The 22,706-nt window shown below is 41.1% G+C and overlaps 1 protein-coding gene across 1 annotated transcript in view; it reads left to right on the top strand.

The window, feature by feature from the left end:
* The window catches only part of crispld1a (cysteine-rich secretory protein LCCL domain containing 1a), a 35,297-nt gene extending 22,982 nt beyond the window's left edge, over positions 1-12,315 (top strand). The window contains exons 6-15 of the mRNA XM_088322217.1: positions 122-222; positions 295-483; positions 2,965-3,025; positions 4,836-4,902; positions 4,975-5,105; positions 7,420-7,463; positions 7,544-7,616; positions 10,282-10,357; positions 10,426-10,559; positions 11,783-12,315. Of these exons, the coding sequence (XP_088178343.1) occupies positions 122-222; positions 295-483; positions 2,965-3,025; positions 4,836-4,902; positions 4,975-5,105; positions 7,420-7,463; positions 7,544-7,616; positions 10,282-10,357; positions 10,426-10,559; positions 11,783-11,834 (928 nt within the window). The 3' untranslated portion in view covers positions 11,835-12,315. The remainder of the gene's footprint in view (positions 1-121; positions 223-294; positions 484-2,964; positions 3,026-4,835; positions 4,903-4,974; positions 5,106-7,419; positions 7,464-7,543; positions 7,617-10,281; positions 10,358-10,425; positions 10,560-11,782) is intronic.
* Positions 12,316-22,706: the final 10,391 nt, after the last annotated feature.

Here is a 22,706-nt window from a genome sequence, read left to right as displayed (position 1 = left end):
CTTCAGCGCCACTATACAGAGAGAAGAAAGCCGGGGGGAATCGGAGGGGAGGCGGACTTGCTAACACGAGGTGGTGTATCCCTGGATTTTCACAAAGTTTTCAACATTTTTTGCCTTTCAGGGGGAATTGGTGGGGTCATGCACCCTACAAACACGGGGCCCCGTGTTCCGCATGTCCCCCCAGCTATGGAGGTGGCTGCAAGGATAATCTTTGCTATCAAGGTATATTTAAGAGAGACGGCTACCACGATTGTGCCTGTATTGATTTCTTGTTTTTATATGTTGAATTCAAAGGCCAAAACACAAACCTTCCTCAGGAGGAAACGGAAGAAAACAACTTCATCGAGCCGGAGGCCCCCCGTACCCCGCCCAAGATCCGACCCCGGGTGTCCAAACCCGAGAGTCCCGGTTTTCCGGTCCCCGCCACCAAGCCCCCCACGGATAACCTGCCAAAGAACCAAGTGGTCAACACACAGCAGATGTGTAAGCTGCTATTTCACTGTTGATTTTGGGTCTTGTTTCACTTGAAAAAACAAAAAAAACGGAAGACAGGAGCTGGGGAGGAGCTCGAGGTGGTGGTCAAGTATCGTGAAGAAGTTGGACCGAAACCAAAGTATTTATGACTGGTTTCATAAGAAGTGCTGAGTGAGCAATAATGACGGAAAAGCAAAAATTGGGGCCGAAGCGGAACTGTTGTTCTTGTAATGGATCCGAGATCGGAGTGATGTTCTGCAGCCTTTTATGTGTCATCGACCTGACTCGTCCTGACAGTCAGAACATTGCGGGGAAGGATTCTTCTCAATGGGGTAAACGAGGATTGCTGTGGTTTTTTAAATGGCTTTCTCTTAACAAGGCCTAGTGAAAAAAAGACTTGAGGTACAAACCCGAAAGACAGACGGATTTTTTGTCCTTTTCTATATAGTCAAGTCAAGTCATGTTTATTTGTATGGTCCCTAATCACAAAGAGTGCACAGACCACAGATTATTGCAAACCAAAGACTATTAGGACACCATACCCTGATCTTAAACCTACATGAGGGCAAGGAAAAACTCAAAATCAGTCAAGTCATGTTTATTTGTGACGCCCTTAATCACAAAGAGTCTCAAAGGGCTGCACAGACCACAGATTATTGCAAACCACAGACTATTAAGACACCATCCCCTGATATAAAACCTTCATGAGGGCAAGGAAAAACTCAAAAACCTCAACATGAGGAAAATGAAGAAATCTTGAGAAGGTAATCCCTTTTCCAGGATTACCAGGCTGCACAGATCAAAGACTATTGCAAACTACAGACTATTATGACACCATCCCCTGATCTAAAACCTACATGAGGGCAAGGAAAAACTCCAAAACCTCAAGTCATGTTTATTTGTGACGCCCTTAATCACAAAGAGTCTCAAAGCGCTGCACACATCAAAGACTATTGCAAATTACAGACTATTATGACACCATCCCCTCATCTAAAACCTACATGAGGGCAAGGAAAAACTCCAAAATCAGTCAAGTCATGTTTATTTGTGACGGCCTTAATCACAAAGAGTCTCAAAGCGCTGCACAGATCAAAGACTATTGCAAACTACAGACTATTATGACACCATCCCCTCATCTAAAACCTACATGAGGGCAAGGAAAAACTCAAAATCAGTCAAGTCATGTTTATTTGAGACGCCCTTAATCACAAAGAGTCTCAAAGGGCTGCACAGACCACAGATTATTGCAAACCACAGACTATTAGGACACCATCTCCTGATCTAAAACCTACATGAGGGCAAGGAAAAACTCAAAAACCTCAAGTCAAGTCCTATTTCTATAGCCCTCAATCACAAAGAGTCTCAAAGCGCTGCACAGACATCAGATTATTGCAAACCACAGACTATTAGGACACCATCCCCTGATCTAAAACGTACACGAGGGCAAGGAAAAACTCAAAAACCACAAGTCATGTTTATTTGTTTGGCCTTTAATAACAAAGAGTCTCAAAGGGCTGCACAGATCAAAGACTATTGCAAACTACAGACTATTATGACACCATCCCCTGATCTAAAACCTACATGAGGGCAAGGAAAAACTCAAAAACTTCAAGTCAAGTCAAGTCATGTTTATTTGTGATGCCCTTAATCACAAAGAGTCTCAAAGGGCTGCACAGATTAAAGACCATTGCAAACCAAAGACTGTTATGACGCCATCCCCTGATCTAAAACCTACTTGAGGGCAAATAACACAGATATTGTCAACATAAAATATAGGTTACCGGTATTCATATCTTATAGAATATAAATGTGTTTTAAGCTTAGATTAAAAAAATTCCACTGAGGTTGCAGATCGGATCTCAGGGGGAAGAGCATTCCACAACACCGGGGCCTGAATGGAGGATGCTCTTATTTTGCACGGGCGAATGAAAAAGAAGGGGCGGAACAAACGCGGGGTGACGGGAAGTGGGAGCCGGTAAAGGTGAGAAACAGACCTGTTTGTGGACGCGGCGGTCAATAGTGGATATATATTTTTCCCACCCTTACTTTTGGAAATATACACTTTTTTCCTTGGATTACTTTTAACGGGACCCGGACTCTGAAGGTCTGCATCAAACCTTAAGTACCGGTATCTTTTGCCGGCTGTGATTTTTGGATTGTGTACCTTAATGAAGAACATTTAGTTTCAATCGCGGGACTTAAAGTCGGGTTTGGGTTAATTTTATGTTTGTGTAACATTTTTTAATGTGGGCGCATGCGGCTTATGTACAGGTGCGGCTTGTGTAAGTACAAAATCGGTTTTCCTCTTAACATGTGGTGGGTGCGGCTTATAATCAGGTGCGCTCTATAGTCCGGAATTTACGGTAAATGAAACATTTTGAATGAATGAATGAAGAAGTTATAAAATAAATGACCTAAATCATTTTACAAAGTTATGATGGAAGTGATAATACACGTCTAGAAAACTTTCTTCTTTCTACTTTCTTGCAGCTCAGCTTGTGACCTGCGACACTAAGCTTCGAGATCAGTGTAAAGGAACTACATGTAATAGGTGAGACTAAAGGACAAATAGCAGACCAAATCCAAGGCCATATTTGGGAATTTTTCGGTATCGGCATATTAGATAGAGAGATAGAGATGTCTAGATAGAGATATGTCGAGATAGAGTGATTGATAGAGATATGTCGAGATAGAGAGATAGATATGTCTAGATAGAGATATGTTGAGATAGAGATATGTCAAGATAGAGAGATAGAGATATGTCGGGATAGAGATTTGTCGAGATAGAGTAATAGATAGAGAAATGTCGAGATAGAGTGATAGATAGAGATATGTCGAGATAGAGAGATAGATAGAGATATGTCAAGATAGAGATATGTCGAGATAGAGAGATAGAGAGATAGATATGTCTAGATAGAGATATGTCGAGATAGAGATATGTCGAGATAGAGAGATAGATAGAGATATGTCGAGATAGAGATTTGTCGAGATAGAGTGATAGAGAGATAGATATGTCGAGATAGAGTAATAGATAGAGAAATGTCGAGATAGAGTGATAGATAGAGATATGTCAAGATAGAGAGATAGATAGAGATATGTCAAGATAGAGAGATAGATAGAGATATGTCAAGATAGAGATATGTCGAGATAGAGAGATAGATATATCTAGATAGAGATATGTCAAGATAGAGATTTGTTGAGATAGAGTGATAGAGAGATAGATATGTCGAGATAGAGTAATAGATAGAGAAATGTCGAGATAGAGTGACAGATAGAGATATGTCAAGATAGAGAGATAGATAGAGATATGTCAAGATAGAGAGATAGATAGAGATATGTCAAGATAGAGATATGTCGAGATAGAGATTTGTCGAGATAGAGTGATAGAGAGATAGATATGTCGAGATAGAGTAATAGATAGAGAAATGTTGAGATAGAGTGATAGATAGAGATATGTCTAAATAGAGAGATAGATAGAGAGATAGATAGAGTTCAGATTCAGATCTACTTTATTGTCATTCTAGTACACGTGTATACAGAACGAAATGTCGATACATCTGACCCGCACAGTAGAGAGATAGATAGATAGATGTATACATGTATAGATAGATATCTAGATAGATGTATAGATGTATAGATAGATAGATACTGTATTCATCCCCGTAGGGAAATTCACACTTTTTTCCTAGCTGTTACTTTTTTCTCTATTTACTTTTTTCCCTTTGTTTCTTTATTTTCTTTTTTTCTGGCTTATTTTCTGAAATGTTTTCCTTCTTTTTCTTTTTTTCTCAGCTTTTCACTACTTTTTCATTTTATTTTTTTATTTTTTTTGTTCCATTCCCTCTTCCTTTAAGTCATTTTGTGCACAGTTTTACATAATATTTGGTCGTGTAGGGATTAAAGAAGCAAAAACAACCTGAAGAGCCGTTTAGGACCCGAAAGAGCCGGTTCCTTTTAGCGAGCCGAGCCGAAGAAGCCGTTTCTCTACTAACTTTACCGACTTTACTCAACTTCGTTCTACTTTGACATTGACTTCCAAATACCGCATTTAGAACACAGCGTCAGGGGAACCCGTGTATTTTGACCTTCATGCACTGTAACTTTGACTTAATTCGCTTTTTAATTATCAATTTTGAGCCCTGATTTTTGTGAGCCGGCTCGATTTTCTTGTGCGCGGAAAAGCTCTGGGTAGTGCGCAATTGCGCACACACGCAGCTTAGAGGGAACATTGGTTATGACCATTGATTTCCTTAAACCTGAGTTCTGTCCTTTTAAGTTAATTAATCACTGAGACTTGAGGCATAGATACTTTCATTTATTTTCCGAATGCAAAATAAACAATAAATGTTGTCACCCTACAGATATGAATGCCCCGCAGGATGCTTAGACGGTACAGGGAAAGTAGTTGGGACAGTTTACTATGAAATGGTGAGTTTTCTTCATAGGAGATTTTTCAATGGACTTGAAAATACATCCTTTGTTTTTTTTTTTTTTTTGTAGCAATCTAGCGTCTGCCGGGCCGGTCTACACGCCGGAGTCATCGACAACGATGGAGGATGGTTGGACGTAACGAGACAGGGAAGAAAGGACTTTTTCATAAAGTCAAACAAAAATGGAATTCAGTCACTAGGGTGAGACTGAGTTATTGAAAAGCACTTGTATATGATCTGTCAAGAACCGGAACAGGATCGGGACCCAAACGCGTGACGTTTCTCACAAAAGCCTTTTATTTTACGGGAAATGGGGAGTTATGCACGTTAGGCAGCGGTCTGGCGTGAAATGATAGGAAGCCAGTGGCTGACGAGATCGATACCAATTGCCCGAGCAAGTATCGGACAGATGAGGTCGAAACCGGACAGGACGGGACAGACAACATATCGAAATTAAACAGGACGAACTAGACAGGAACAAAACTGGAAACCGATATCAAACAGGACACACTAAACGGGAACAATACCGGACAGGAAATACCAACAGGAAACAGGACCGAGTCAAAACCCACGTCTTGCGGGGCAGAGGTTTGTTGACGGACTGACAAAGGAAGAGTGAGAGCACTGAGCTTAAATAGACGGAAAGCCAATCTGTCAATGAGCCGCAGCTGGCGCCACACGGGCGGGGCCAATCGGGCACCATGGCAACCGTGACACACACGGGCGGGGCCAATTGGGCGCCATGGCAACTGCGACATGATCAAAACTTTCTAAAGTTTTGTGAAAAAAAAAAAAAGAGTATCATTGGACCAAAACATTTTGAAAAATTTAGTGGTAAAGCTCAAAACAAGACAAACAGTGGTGAACAGGGGCGTTACAAGGAGGGGTAGGCAGTGCCCGCCCATGGACATGCTCTGCCCACCCAAAGAAGACTGCATGGAGCGGTGAGGGGAGTCTGAAAAATGAAAAGCGATAAAGGGAAATAATGAATAAATGGAAAAATTAAAAAAGAGAGAAAAATGAAAATGAAGCAAGGAAAATAAGTACAACACCGGGGAATAATAAAATAGATAAAGGAAAAAATAAGTAAAAAAGCAAGGATGAATAAGAAAAAGAGGAAAAAGCAAGAAAATAGAAAAAGCTGTGGAAAAAAGTAACAAAAGAATAAAAGGAAAAAGGAAGAGAGAAAAATGAAGACGAAAACAAGCAGGACAAATAAGCAAAAGAGGAAAAAGCAAGAAAATAGAATTCCAAAACTAGGAAAAAAGGAAAAAGGAAAATGGAGAAAAAATAAGAAAAAAGAGGGAAAGCTCAGGGGGAAGAAACAAAAGAAGAAGAAAAGAAAAGAAAAAAACGAAAAAGGAGAAGAAAAAAAAGATGGAAAAAAGATGTTCAGTGGTCCATTTGTTCAGTGTAATATAATGTATTATTATGGACAAAATGAATTAATACTTTTTAAAAAAAATCAATTATTCTATTACATTATAATTTATTTATTTTTTTTACTCTTTTTTTACAGCAAGCAACCTTAACCTGGAATTCCTGCATGACACAACAAAACAGATAAACTACCAAATACAAGACTAAACTTTAAGAAAAGATAATCATGAAACGCACCTCTGAAAAATATTGGAAACAGTGCTGTGCAAAATCAACAAAAAAATAGGGGGAATAATAATAGGGCTTAGAAGCTTGCCCACCGGATAGGAATTAAGCATCATGGGAAAAAAGTGGTACTTCTATTCTTCTATGGTGGTTATTGGCATTTGTTTCAACTCAACTACCAATTCAACTGCCGTGTGCTCAAGTGATTCCGGCCATCCGTCATGGCTCTCATTCTGCAAGATGTTTCCAGATATGTGAAAGACACACCCTAATGTGGCTACGGCAAGTCGGGAGGATAAAAAATAGAATACAAGTAATTAGCAAAACAAATATCCACCACTAGGTGTTTGAAATACATTGTGGGTCAAAGTTCACGGACCAGAACGGACACAGGACTCACTAGCGTAGGTTTCTCGGTTTTTATTTGCAAAGAGAGGGAGAGTAAGGCTTGCTTTATCCGAGGACTGACGAAAAACAGGAGCGAGCGAGGTGGGAGTGACACTTCCGTGTCGGACGGAGACAGGCGGGAATAGTACAAAACGGGTCAGGTAACGGGCGTAATCAGGTCCAGAAACGGGTCAATAACGAAGATCAGGCAGGAGAAAGGTTTAGCAGAAACGGAGTCGGACGGGAATGCTCACTGAGCGGAATACAACAGTTTGCAACGATCTGACGGTCACTGAGAGGAAGCCGGGGGTTTTAAAGGGAGTGTCCACCAATCAGCTGTCCGGGCCAATCAAAAAGATGAATACGATTTAGGTTCATTTATTTGTAACTCTGACTGTCTCACCAGACACGCACGTTACTGGTATGTGAATACATGCAAAAAACTGTTCGCCGGCTATGGGAGTTTTACACATATGTTAGAATTAAGTGAAAAATGTAATGTTCTGTTTTTCTCTCTGGGCAGGAAATACCAGAGTGCTAATTCCTTCTTAGTATCCAGAGTAACAGGTACACCACTGTCTTGTCAATTCTTAAAGTAATGATTCATTTGTATGCTTATGTTGTTCTTATTTTTGGTGATTTTGCAGTTAAAGCAATCACCTGCGACACCACAGTGGCACAACTGTGTCCTTACCAGAGACCAGCAAAACATTGCCCGAGGTAGGACCTGGTAAAAAGACTCGGGAGTAATTATCATGAATTCCAGACTTCAGAGTGCAAAACATCCATCCATCCATTATCTACACTGCTTATCCACAGTAGGGTCACGGGGGAGCTGGAGCCCTTTCCAGTCATCCTCGAGCAGTGGACACCCTGACAGACAACTGACTCATTTACACCTAGGGACAATTTGTAGCAGCCACTTAACCTGACATACATGTTTTTGGATGTGTCGGGAAAGCACAGGGAGAACATGCAAACTCCGCCGTGCTTTTTGATTAAAAACAGCATGCGCAAATTTAGTTCCTGTACAAGCAGCACTGGATTTTAGGCTGCAGACTTAAACAGCCATAAAAATGATCTCATTCACGTCCATTTCTTACATTATAGAGAAAAAAAAGCGGGGAAATGTCTAGTACAGAAAAGTAACACATTGTGATGTGATTAAGACAAAATTAATTCAATTGGCATAAACATATATGCAGGGAAGCTACAAAAATCATTATTATTAGTGTGACCTCAGGTGACTAACCGGGTATATTGTTACTATTGGGTAAAAACTGTAACATTATATTAAGCTGTGATCAATACGATAACTGTCAGCCCAATAATTATTATGTACCCACCTTTAGTAAGTAATTACCATATTTTCCGCACTATAAGGCGCACCCAAAAGCCTTTATTTTTTTCAAAAGCTGACCATGCGCCTTATAATACAGTGCGCCTTATTTATGGATCAACATTAAGTTTTCCAACTAACTTGCAGCCGCCGACTAGATTTTCCCCCGAACGCCAAGTAGTCCGCAGGGTGTATGCTGGGATTTATTTACCGGCGTTTCATTGGCTAACCAATGTGTCAATCATCATTTGAATGGATCACTATTGGCTAAAGTTATCCGGAGGTCAAGGGGCGGATCCTTTTTATCATTTACAGGCTGCCATTGGCTTGAACGGCAAAACAAAGGCTGCAATTGGCCCAAAAAGACGTGTCAATCATCAGTTGAATCGATCACCATTGGCTAAAGTTATTCGGAGGTCAAGGGGCGGATCCTTTTTATCATTTACAGGCTGGCATTGGCTGAAGCGGCGAAACAAAGCCTGCAATTGGCCGAAAAAGATGAATGCGTATAGCACGTGGCTGACAGCATACATGAAGCATTTTTTTACTATTTTGTATTTGTAAATATTTTATTCTCCTGGATTTACTAAACTCACGAATATAAGAGGACCATGGTTGCACATTATTATTGAACACAACGACTTCGGTGAGCTACTCCAGCTATATATTTTCCCTGTATCTTGTTTCAGACTGAACTCGATGTTTCTGTGATAAGCGGTGCAGATCATGGATGGAATGGAGTGTCTATTTTTAGGTTAAACTCAATTCCATTAATTGTGGCACGATGTGTTACTTTTCTGTACTGGACATTTCCCCACGATTCTGCCAAGATCACAATTTTACACCATAGGGACAGTGCTAATCTCATTTCATCATGCATGTCATTGATTAGATGAGGAGACATACGGCCTCTGAAGGGAGTCCTAGTTACTTTCGCCGTTTATCCACGCTTCATTGAATTTCTCCACTTTAACATTCAGAGCACTTGGCAGAAATCACAATCAGACAGTTGGATTCCCCTGGTCTCCACCAGTTCTTAGCCAGCTGCTCAGTGACAGCAAAGGTGATCCACCAGGCACGAATCCGAAGTCGCCGCCGACACTCTTGCAACTCGCGAAAAAAATAAAATAATAATAATAATAATAAGCTCCATCATATTGTAAGCCGCAGTGTTTCAAAGCAGGGGTGTCAAACTCGTTTTAGCTGGGGGCCACAAATGCTTTAAAAAAAAATATATCATGGGGGCCGGACTAGTAAGTTTAAGAGAAAGAGAGAGAAAGAGGGGGAAGGAAAGAGAGAGAGATAAACAGATAGGGAGAACAAGACAGAGTAACACTGAGAGAAAAAGAGAGCAGAATTAAGATATGGATGGAGGAATAAAGAAAAAAGAAAGAAATGAAGAGAGAAAGAAAAAAAGAAAGATAAAAAGAATGAGAGAAGTAAAACGACAGAGAAAGAAAGAGAGTAAAAGAGTGAGCAGGGGAAAAAGAGAGACAAAGAGAGGTGATCGAGAGATCAAAAAAGGGGAGGGAAAGAGGGTGAGAAGGAAAGAGAAAAACAGAAAGAAAAAAAATTAAAGTGTAAATTAGAGAGAGGAAATAGAAAGAGAAAAGAGAAAGAATTGGAGCGTGAGAGAGAAAGAGAAAAAGAGAGAGTGAAATGGGGAAAGAGAAAGAAAGAGAGGGAGAAAAAAAACCAAAAAAAGAAAGTGAGAGAAATAGAGATGTACTAACACAATTGTTTTGCAATGGTTGACCGGCTTGGGTGACATCCGGTGGAAATATTTAAAACTACAGCTCATTTTCCTCCACTCCTCTCACTGTTATCTTGGGGGCCAGATTTAATCCATCGGTGGGAATCCAACTGTCTGATTGTGATTTCTGCCAAGTGCTCTGAATGTCAAAGTGGAGAAATTCAATGAAGTGTGGATAAACATCAAAAGTAACTAGGACTCCCTTCAGTGGCCGTATGTCTAGTCATCTAATCAATGGAATGCATGAATGAATGAATGAATTTATGGTAAACAATTCACAATGTCACACTTAGGTTGTACTGCCCAAAGAACTGCGTCGAAGAAAACTCACACCTATCGAGAGTCATCGGCACCAGGATATACTCAGACGTGAGTATTCATCTCACCGAATCGCTACGGTAACATGACTGAATCACGCGTTTGGGTCCTTCCTGCAGAAATCCAGCATTTGCCTGGCAGCGCTTCATGTTGGGGTCATTAAGAACGAGGCGGGCGGTTACATCGACGTCATGCCGGCCGACAAGCGGAGATTTTACTTCGCTTCAAGTCAAAATGGGATTGTCTCCGAGAGGTATTTAAACGCCATCTAAAGCCCCTCCCCGGCAATGTTCCCTCTAAGCTGCGTGTGTGCGCAATTGTGCCCTACCCAGAGCTTTTTCGCGCACAAGAAAATCGAGCTGGCTCACAAAAATCAGGGCTCGAAATTGCTAATTAAGAAGCCAATTGAGTCAAAGTTACAGTGCATGAAGGTAAAAATACACGGGTTCCCCTGACGTTGTGTCCTAAATGTGGTATTTTGAAGTCATGGTCGAAGTCAGAACCCACAAATTGCGGGGCAGTGGTTCGTTGACGGACTGACAACAGAAAAATGAGAGCACTGAGCTTAAAAAGACGAAAAGCCAATCTGTCAATGAGCCGCAGCTGGCGCCACACGGGCGGGGCCAATTGGGCGCCATGGCAACCGTGACAGTCCTTTATTAAGGAAAATAGAGTTATATACCTGAACCTGTCAGGACCAGAACAGAAACAGAACCCTCTCGCGTAACGTTTCTCACAAGTTTTACTAGAAGAAAGGGAGGGGGTTGCGCCCATGATCCTGGACGCAGGAAGCAGGTTGCTCTGAACGCGGAAGTGGGACTTCTGTGGCGAGCGATGGCAGTGTCGGGAACAGAAAAACGGGTCAGTAGCCGGGATAGAAGAGTAAAAACGTGCTCTGGATCGGAAACGAGTCGAAAGCCTGGAGAGGAGAGTCGACGTGGTCGAGATCAAAACAGGTCGTCATTCGGGACGGGAGAGCAGATGTGGTCGGGATCAAAACAGATTGTAGCGGGAGACAAACAGGAACAAAAAAACCGGGACAGGCGAAAAAGGGCTTGCCGTGTAAAAACAGAGATTCGCAGACAGACCGACAAAAGGGGACTGACAGGACAGTTTAAACACTGACAGGGATCTGTCAAGCTGCAGCTGCCGCCACACGGGTGGGGCCGATTGGGCGCCATGGCAACCGTGACAGAACCAACTCACCACGCTACACAAACTCAATATTGCTCTCTAGCAACCAGAGAGAGCATTTGGTTTGAATTTAAAAAAAAAAAAATCATAACTTTTGATATAAACGCAATCCTTTCTTGACATACTCATAAATAAATAATTCTTTTCAATTCTCAACTATTTTCATAAGAACCCACTTCTTCTCGTTCATTTTAGTTGAGTGAATCTAGTTTTACACCTGAACCAACTCACCACGTTATAAATCTGAATCTCATCTCTTTTTTTTTTCCAATTCTCATCCAGTCTTCAGAATCCTCCTGGTGGGATGGCGTTTAGGGTCTTCGCTGTGATCTGAGCGACCCGATTCCCCTCTCGGCACACCAAAATGGCCGACGTGCCTGCTGTCAATCAACGACTGAAATTTTTTTCCTGCTTTCATACACCGGCAAGGGTGAGAGCTTGTTGCCATGGATACGAAAATAAACATTTGACACTTAGATGAGGAGAAAGCACGTGAACAGTGTAGATCCACCAAATAATTTTGTTCGCTTTTTGTCGGAATATATCATGTGCTGTAAACGAATGGTTTGCTCCGTTTATTGTTAGTTCTGGAGCTTTATAATAGCAATCTCTAGAGCATGGGTGTCCAACTCATTTTAGCTGGGGGCCACAAATGTTATAAAAAAATCTCATGGGGGCCGGACTAGTAAATTTAAGAGAAAGAGAGAGGGAAAGAGAGTGATAAACAGATAGGGAAAGAAAGAGGGTGAGAAAGAAAGAGAAAAATAGAAAGAAAGAGAATTAAAGTGTAAATTAGAGAGAGAAAATAGAAAGAGAACAAGACAGGAAAAAAAGAGTTAGAGAGAAAAAAAGAAAAAGAGAGAGAGAGAGTGAACAGGAGAAACAAAAAGAGGGAGAAATAAATAAAAATGAAGTGAGTAAGAGATAAATGGAGAAATACGACCACAATTGTTAAGCAAGTGTTAACTGGCTTTGGTGACATCTGGTGGAAAGATTATAAACTACAGCTCATTTTCCTCGTGCGCTTCTCTCATTGTTGTCTTGCGGGCCGGATTTAAACCATTGGCGGGCCTGATCTGGTCCGCGGGCCGCCTGCTTGACACCTGTGCATTAGACGATACAGTGCCATCTAGTGGTCAAATATACACCAGAGCTTTTAAGAAGAAATAAACAAAAAACAGGTGATTCTAGTTGCCAACAGTTAATGATTGACTTTACCGATTTGTTGTTGCAGCCCTAAAATAATACATATTGTGCTTTTAACTTTCATATTAAGGCGATGGATTCAGCCAAATTTGAGACCCATGTTGTAAACCAGGGGTGTCAAACTCCTTTTAACTCGGGGGCCACACGATAGAACAAACATTTTGTCGGGGGCCGGACTAGAAGATTAAAGAGAAAGAAAAAGAGGGATCAAGAAATAAGAAAAAGAGGGAGGGAAAAGGAGAGAGGGCAGTACAAAGAAAGAAAAGGAGAGAGAGGGAGAAACAAAAGATAAAAAGTCGTGAGAGAGGGGGGAAAAGAAAAGGAGAGGAAGAAATAAATCCAAAGAGAAATAGAAAGACAGAAGGAGAGAAAAGAGAAAAGAAAGCGCAAAGGGTCGGAAGAGAGAAAGAGAAAAGAGAGAAAAGGAAAAAAGTTAGAGCAAAAGAGGTTAAAAGACACAGAGAGAAAGAGCAACAAAGGAAGAGAAAAATAAAGACAGAGAGTGAAAGAGAGAGTGGGAGAAAAGGGGTGGAAAGAGAGAGGGAGAGAGAGACAAAGAGCAACAAAGGAAGAGAAAAAGAGAGACAGAGAGAGTGAAAGAGAGAATGGGAGAAAAGGGGTGGAAGAGAGAGAGAGAGAGAGAGAGAGACAAAGAGCAACAAAGGAAGAGAAAAAGACAGAGAGTGAAAGAGAGAGTGGGAGAAAAGGGGTGGAAAAGAGAAAGAGAGAGAGAAAGAAATACAAGTACAGTGTCTTTGTTCGAGGCACCTTTCTTTGGCAACATCAGGCTGACCTACTTCAACCTGCAGCTCGTTTTTCTCTTGCGCTTCTCCGAGTCTTGTCTCGCGGGCCGGATTCAATCCCTTAGCGGGCCTGATCTGGCCCGCGGGCCGCCTGCTTGACACCTGTGCTCTAGAGGATTTTATTTCTTAAAACATACATATCAAATGTTGACTTCACCAAAATACATGGAAAAATGATATATCATTAATAGGGCACATATCATTTGGCACATCTTTATCAGTATTTTAATTTTTTTTAATCTATTTTTTTAATGATTTGGCAATTGCACCATCAACCTGTATAAAGAATGCTGCTTTATGTTTTTGTATGTGTGAAGGTTTCCGGCGCTTTTCCTGCTGGCAGGAAATATTCAGTCAGAGTTTTTTATTCATATATGACATTATTTTTGTTTTTTTTTGTTTTCAGCTCATCTCTCATTTTTGTAACACTGATTTTCTCTTACTAGGGTTATATTTGACTTGCTTTTTTCTATATGTGATGTATTTCCTACCTCAAGTATTTGAGAAACATTTTTTTTTAATAATAAAATATTACAAATATTTGGTGTTGGTTATGTGTCTGGTTTATCGATGGTGGAGTTCATGTTTTGGTTTTGGGAACTATATATGTACAAGTGAAGAAAATACTGCTATTTTGCTATTTCTCCCACTTAGAAATCATGGAGGGGTCTGAAATTTTCATCGTAGGTGCATGTCCACGGTGAGGGAGATAAACTAAAAAGAAAAATCCAGAAATTACCATGCATGATTTGCAGGGTTGGGTAGGGTTACTTTAACTGGATTACTTTCAATGACTTTTGGATGACTCCAATACCAAATATGCTAATAAAAGACAAAAGAAACTCAATAGGAATAAAAGGATGACTCACAACACGTGGTAAGCTTTCTCTCCTGGCTTTGATCTCATCGATCTCTGGCAAAACGAACGTAAAAATTGCTAGCGCTGAATTTTTCACGGCAATTATGGTTTCGTGTATTTGTTGTAAAAGCCGTTGGATGCCGCTCGCTAAAGTATGTTATTGTCAGAAGGTAGCTCTTTCACTTTCATTAAAATGAACACAGACCATTTTTTGAACTGTTGTTTCCCAAAACGCTTCACAAACACTCATCAAATATCACATTTTCACTGTTTTTATTTTCAATATGGAACCGGTAGTGTTAACAAGACAAATAAACTGCGATGGCTGCATGTGCTTGAGAGCGGTTAATACAATCCTACTGAACGGCTCGTAGTGGTTTCGCCGCAGTCCTATTCCGTATACATACAACATATTTTACAGGTTTTTTTTTTTGTTATAACATGAATTTTACTCTCTCTACCTGTATTCTATATGGTGTACTGTATACAGGGGGGTATACAGTATATTTGTATATGTTTTTTAAAGCATTTTTGAAGGGGCGCCGCTACTTCGCGGATTTCCAGTTTTCGCGGGTGGTCTCGGGCCCCATTAACCGCGATAACCGAGGGATTACTGTACTTGGACTGAGCAACCAGGGGAAAAAACACTGGACCGTGTGTACAGTAAGATCAACCATCTAGTTGGATCCGGCCATCTCTGTCTGTCCCTCACCCCGTCCGGAGGAAAACAAAGCCTATGCAACAAGGACAGTACAAACATCTTCTTTGTTCCTTTATCTCTTTGTTTTCTTGATCCTCACTGTAAAACGTGGACCTGGAGTGCCACATCCAATTCCGTTGTCACAATATATTCAACCCATGTTGTAACCATGACAATAAAGGTATATTCTATTCTATTTTAGAAATCATACATCCTTTACTATGCATATGGGAATTGGTGCACATGTGATGTACAGGTTTGGGTAGGGTTACTTTAACTGGATTACTTTCAATTACTTTTGGATTACTCCAACACCAAATATGCTAATAAAAGACAAAAGAAACTAAATATGAATAAAATGACTCAATTTTGTGCCGGCTTGGGGAGTAACAGAATACACGGAACAGCAAAAAGGATGTCGGCAAGCTGTATGGATTGATTTTCATTTTGTTTCTGTCGCATTTTATGTTCGTTTTGCCGGAGATCAAAGAGATCAAAGCCAGGAGAGAAAGCTTACCACGTGTTGTGTTGTAGAAAATAAACTTGCATTTGTAGAATAGATTTGCATACATTTAGAAAGAAATGTAGAAAGACTTGCTTACAGTTGGAAGAAATGTTGTTTACATCTCGCAAAGGTCTCTGCGGACGAATTAGTATAAACAATCCTCCTCAAGGGAGGACAAGAGATAACGGCAAAGGGCAAGGTGACATAAACTGGCATAAACTTAAAAACACTTCCAAATAAGGACGGAACCCTGGGCATGTACGCCTTCAGGCGTGAAAAGGGACGGGGCCAAACCGGATACACGTGCTATGTTGAAAACTATAAAGACACACGCATATCTTTGATTCGCTGAGTCTCTTGTTGAAATTGGGTATCAATAAAAAGAACTCCCTCTTACGTCATTTTGATTCCTGCATTTCTTTGAACACGTACGAGATGATTCAACAAATTGGTCTTATCTTCATCAGTTGTGAGTCATCATTTTATTCCTATTTAGTTCTTTAGTCTTTTATGAGCATATTTGGTATTGGAGTAATCCAAAAGTCATTGAAAATAATCCAGTTAAAGTAACCCTACCCAACCCTGGTGATGTAGAACACACCAAAATAATTATAATAAACAATGTTCTGCCAGTCTGATTTGAATGCATATTCAAGAGCTTGGCACAGGATTAGATCCAGGATGGGGAGTGGATTGATCAGGTGCCTGTGTGTACATTTGCAAAATATCAAGGTGGTGTCAATATTCCCACGGGAGTGCGGCCCAAAATGAAGCCAACGACGTGTGAAGAATAGCCAGAACACGGGGATGAGATTAAAAAGCCGATCTGCTGCTTTAAGAGAGTGAGTACGTGGGGGTTAAAATGATTTTTTCTCATCTTTGCACCTCATTTTTACATTTCATTACTGAAAAGTTCATTTAAAAACCTTACGACTTGTTACTTCACCTGTGCATGTCACGGTTGCCATGGCGCCCAATTGGCCCCGCCTGTCCTGTCAGTCCCCTTTGGTCAATCCGTCTGCGAATTTCTGTTTTTACACGGCAAGCCCTTTTTTTCGCCTGTCCCGTTTTTTTTGCTCCTGTTTGTCTCCCGCTACGATCTGTTTTGATCCCGACCACATCTGCTCTCCCGTCCCGAATGACAACCCGTTTTGATCTCGACCACGTCTGTTCTCCTGTCCCAAATAACGATCCGTTTTTGATCTCGACCATGTCTACTCTCCTCTCCTGGCTTTCGACTTGTTTCCGATTCCGACCATGTTTTTGCTCTTCTATCCCGGCTAAAATAGCAACTTGTGTCATTATTATGTTGTTGCAATGAAATTGGGTTAGGTTAGGTGGTGAAATTGGGTTAAAATAAGCAATGACTGACACAGTGATCATGTCAATGATTTCTCATGCCAGTTACAAATCATATTTCCTATAATATCACTATTACCATGTCATGATTACCAATGTGAATAACCTATGCCCGCTGCCTCGGACTCTGATTGGCTCCCTGTCCCTATTCAAACCCACTCCTATCGGTCCCTTGTTGTCAGTCCGTCTGCAAACCTCAGTTAACACTAGGCAAACCTTTCTCAACCCTGACTCCGACCTGTTTTTTGCTCCAGTCTGTCCCCTGGCTTTGAGACGTTTTTGATCCTGACCATGTCTACTCTCCTCTCCTGGCCTTCGACTCGTTTCCAACCCCGACCACGTTTTTGCTCTCCTGTCCCGGCTACTGACCCGTTTTTACGTTCCCGACACAGTCATCGCTCGCCACAGAAGTCCCACTTCTGCGTTCAGAGCGACCTGCTTCCAGCGTCCAGCAATCCCCGGATCGTGGGTGCAACTCCCTCCCTTTCTTCTAATAAAACTTGTGAGAAACGTTACGCGAGTGGGTCCTGTTTCTGTTCTGGCCCTGACACTGCATTGTTCCTCAAAATGTTTTAACCTAACAGGCTGAAATAATGTAGAGTGGCATTTATTTTAATAAAAGGAAAAATGTGAAGTTATTAATGATTTCTTGATTAATTCTTGACTCAATTTCTCGATCATTAAATTGCTCTTCTTTATGTAGGTGTTCATTATTCTTAAAGTGATATTAGGGGATTGTTTTTTGACTCATGTACATTGTTTAAACATCATTCATGATTTACTGTCCCAGAAGTGTAGGATTTAAGTCCCTGTTTTTAGAAAAATAAAACGCAATCCTCAATTATATCGAATCACAATACTTGAAGAATGGCAAATATTGAGAATAGTGATATAGAATAAATCGGCACTTTAGTATCATGATGCTACAATTTATATTTAGCTTATCCAATCAAATGATGGATAAGATGTATGTTTATTTACAGGGTTGGGTAGGGTTACTTTAACTGGATTACTTTCAACGACTTTTGGATGACTCCAATACCAAATATGCTCATAAAAGATAAAAGAAACTCAATAGGAATAAAATGATGACTCACAACACGTGGTAAGCTTTCTCTCCTGGCTTTGATCTCTTTGATCTCCGGCAAAACGAACATCAAATGCCACAGAAACAAAATGAAAATCAATCCAAACATCATTTTTGCCGTTCCATGTATTCCGTTACTCCACAAGCCTGCAAAAAATGTAGTTTCTTTTGTCTTTTATGAGCATATTTGGTATTGGAGTCATCCAAAAGTCATTGAAAGTAATCCAGTTAAAGTAACCCTACCCAACCATGATGGTAATATTATGTAGTTGTATTTTAGTGGTATCATATTATGTAGTTGTCATGGTCGCCTTGGCGACCGGTCTGCCCCGCCCCCTGGGCACCAGCTGAAGCAGATCAGCTAATTGCTTGTCTGCTATTTAAGGCTGGATTCTGGGTATTGCGGGTGTTGGCTCATTATACATCTTTCCTGTTCTGTTTTGCCTTGTCCTGTTTAGTTGAGTTGGAAGAAACCCGTGTTTGCACGTTTTTGTTAAAGCCTGTCTGTTCTGTCTTGTCCCTGAGTTTTGGACAACTTTTATTTTGGTAAATAAAAGTTTTGATCGTCACGCAATTGAGTTCTCCCTTCCTGCCTCCGTTCTGGTCTGTTCACCCCTCACCCACCTTGTGACAGTAGTATAACTTTTGTATTAGAGTATGACTGTAGTAATATTTTAATAAAAATGTAAATTATATTTTTGTCGTATTTTTGTGGTATTTCAATAAGTGGTATTTTTGTAATACTTCTTAAGTATTATTGTAATCAGGGTTGGGTAGGGTTACTTGAACTGGATTACTTTCAATGACTTTTGGATGACTCCAATACCAAATATGCTAATAAAAGACAAAAGAAACTCAATAGGAATCGAATGATGACTCACAACACGTGGTAAGCTTTCTCTCCTGGCTTTGATCTCTTTGATCTCCGGCAAAACTAACAGAAACAAAATGAAAATAAATCCAAACAGCTTGCCAACATCATTTTTGCCGTTTCATGTGTTCCGTTACTCCCCAAGCCTGCACAAAATTGAGTCATTTTATTCATATTTAGTTTCTTTTGTCTTTTATGAGCATATTTGGTAATGGAGTAACCCAATAGTAATTGAAAGTAACCCTACCCAACCCTGCATAATAATATGATCCCAAACGTATGCCATATTCATTTCTATCCACACGGAATCCATAAAACACATGCCCCATGCTGAAGATGCAGGCGGAGAATTGCTGACTCACAGCCTGGAACCGTCACGCCAGGACGGTAAGCCATTAGATCAAAAGTGACAGAACGGGGAGCCAAATAGAACCTGGGAAAGACTGATGGCATGAAAAGCAAGCCCGCTGCCAGCCTTGACTCTGCGGGATGCCACAACTGTTTTGAGAGTGTCGCCTGAAATAAAGAAGGTCATTAATAACCTTCTCAGCGCTGCTGTCTGGCACTTTGTGCAGAACTGAGTGAAAGAGACCCGACATGAAAGACATTTGCCCAGTCATCCTCTCTTTAATACAGTGCACTGTCACTGTCAAGTGCCTTGTGAAATGAGTGGTCCCCCAAGAACTTTTGGTCGAATTGCCAAATATCGGGCTTCAAACCCAAAGCTAAAACAAACAAATAACACAATTTTAAGAATCAACAACATCTAAATGATCCAATGTCGACCTAAATGACTAACAATAACAGAGTCTCAGTTTGAATGCACCTGCTCTGTGATGAGCTCATATGAAATGATTGGTCCCCCAAGAACTTTTGGTCGAATTGCCAAATATCGGGCTTCAAACCCAAAGCTAAAACAAACAAATAACACAATTTTAAGAATCAACAACATCTAAATGATCCAATGTCGACCTAAATGACTAACAATAACAGAGTCTCAGTTTGAATGCACCTGCTCTGTGATGGGCTCCTTTGAAATGATTGGTCCCCCCAAGAACTTTTGGTCAAATTGCCAAATATCAGGCTTCAAACCCAAAGCTACAAAAAAACACAATTTTAAGAATCAACAACTTCTAAAATATCCAATGTCGACCTAAATGACTAACAATGACAAACAAGAGTGCACCTGTGTGGCATCAAGTCTCTGTTTGAATGCAAATGCTCTGTGATGGGCTCATATGAAATGATTGGTCCCCCAAGAACTTTTGGTCAAATTGCCAAATATCGGGCTTCAAACCCAAAGCTAAAGAAAAAAAAAAGAATTTTATGAATCAACAACTTCTAAATGATCCAATGTCGACTTAGATGACTAACAATGAGTGCACCTGTGTGGCATTAAGTCTCAATTTGAATGCACCTGCTCTGTGATGGGCTTAGAAGTCTCTGAAAGGGGACATCGGTGTCATGTCCTGCACGGTCGTCATGGCACCCAGCTGGTCCCGCCCCTTGACACCGGCTGAGACAGATTGACTTGATTGCGTGTGGGATACTCAAGCGCTCCTTTTGGGACTGCCCATTGCCAGACCGTTGCTTCACTATGAGGAAAACCTGTTCATGCCTGTCTGTTTTTCATAAGTCATGGTTTCAAATCATAGTGCAAGCAGAGTTCTTTTCTAAAAATGTCACTAAATACCGCAAACAAGGATACTGACGTATTTACCTTCAACGCAGACGGCGCTGGGCAGAGTGAAGTGTGCTGTTTGCATAGCTTCGCCCGCTTCTACCGCTCAACCGATAAAATTGTGTGCTGTGCTGGCATGTGCAGGTGTTTACTGTTTGTTCGGTGGGTTTTCCTCATAAGGCGTCTTTACAGTGAACATAGATTGTTTGATAAGCTTCCATATAAGAGCTTCCATAACTATGTACAGCCAAAATGGCGTCTGTTGGTGTGACACCTTGACAGTAACTGTAGTGGACACTGTGCTTTATATCTACTGGACCGAACCTTAGCGCTCAGTCGGCTATGCACACACCATACTGGACTGTGTGTTATCAGAGTTGGACCGCTATAGAAGAAATATCTATGACCATAATGCTATGTCTGAGCTGTTATGTCAGGAAAACAGCAATATCTGTCCTGCGGGCCAGAGGTTCCTGACCCCTACTATAGTGTCACGAAGCGGAGCAGGAAACAGGAAATAAGGACCAAAAAAAAAAAAGTTAATTTTTAACATTATAACCACAGCTGACAAATCTCTCAACATGCACAGTAATGTGATTGATGTTGTCAAGCTGTTTGGATTGATTTTCGTTTTGTTTCTGTTGTGCTAAAGTGTTAATTCCCCTTGTAGAGATCAAAGAGATCAAAGCCAGCTGCGTAGACGTACTCACCATTAATTGGGGGAGGATGAGGAGGGTGCGCACACTCGTTCCGGGGATCGATGGTCGCGGTGTGGGTGAGAAATCCAAACAAAACAAAAGTTGTCAAAAACAAACGGATCAGACCAAAAAACGAAACGGAATCCAACGCAGGCAGATTTACAAACTAGGCATTTCTCAGAATGAAACAGAACTTTCAGAATCTCACAGAAGTATCATCAAAGTTTAACAAGTAGAACAAACGCTCCAGCAAAGCACGGTTCCAAAGAACGCGTTTAAGTACTCCAAGAAGCAATCCGTCAAATGCGTCTCAGCCGGTATTCATGGGCGGGGCCAACTGGGCGCCGTGGCAACCGCGCCAGACAGACTATTTGTGGAAAGATCTGAAAAATGCTGCGTACAAACGAACACTATCACACCTCAAACAACTATAATTGTTTTGTAAGGATGATGGATTTAAACTGTAAATATGTTATTCTACTTTTGCATACTGTTTTTGCTTAGTGTGCCATTCTCGCCTAGTTCAATAGTAGTAATATTGTTGATACCGGATTCCATCCCTTAGCGGGCCCGATCTGGCCCGCGGGCCGCCCGCTCGACACCTGCGGTTTACGGTATATGTCCGTGCACCGGTGGGTCGGATGGGAACGAGATAGTGGCGATGCGTTCAGGGAACACCCGGGTGAGAAATGATGCTTGCCAATGGTAATGACTGTTTTCATTCTGGTCAAACCTTGACTTTGGCATAAGAACAAAACATAAACGTTGAGAGGGAGGGATTTTTTTTCCCTTTCTCACTTCATGATCCAGAAATATGACATGCACATGGCCACGGCCAATGTGTTTACCCAAAAATGAAGTGGGTACTTTGGTTTTAGTTGGGGGGGTGGATAGAATAAAAAGAGCATTTTCACTTGGTGGGTTTGGAGTCATGTGATTTCATTTCAGGCCTCCATGATTTTTGAGGTTTCCATTCGCCCTAAAGACTTGAACATTTTTAAACAGCTTCAATGTTAGTACCTGGCAATGTTCCCTCTAAGCTGCGCGTGTGCGCAATTGCGCACTACCCAGAGCTTTTCCGGAGAAAATCGAGCCGGCTCACAAAAATCAGGGCTCGAAATTGCTCATTAACAAGTCAAAGTTACAGTGCATGGAGGTCAAAATACACGGGTTCCCCTGACGCCGTGTTCTAAATGCGGTATTTGGAAGTCAAGGTCGAAGTAGAACGAAGTTGAGTCAAGTCAGTAGAGTTTTTCGAGAACCGGCTTCTTCGGCTCGGCTCACTAAAAAGAACCGGCTCTTTCGGGTCCCAAACGGCTCTTCAAGGTTGTTTTTGCTCCTTTCATTCCTACATGACTAAATATGATGTAAAATGATGCACAAAATGACTTAAAGGAAGGGGGGAATAGAACAAAAAGGAAAAAAATACCAAAATGA

This window comes from Urocampus carinirostris, chromosome 18 (genome assembly GCF_059441175.1).
Source record: "Urocampus carinirostris isolate Australia breed hairy pipefish chromosome 18, RoL_Ucar_1.0, whole genome shotgun sequence".
In the NCBI taxonomy this organism is placed as follows: Eukaryota; Metazoa; Chordata; class Actinopteri; order Syngnathiformes; family Syngnathidae; genus Urocampus; species Urocampus carinirostris.
This window is presented reverse-complemented; position numbering and strand designations above follow the sequence as displayed.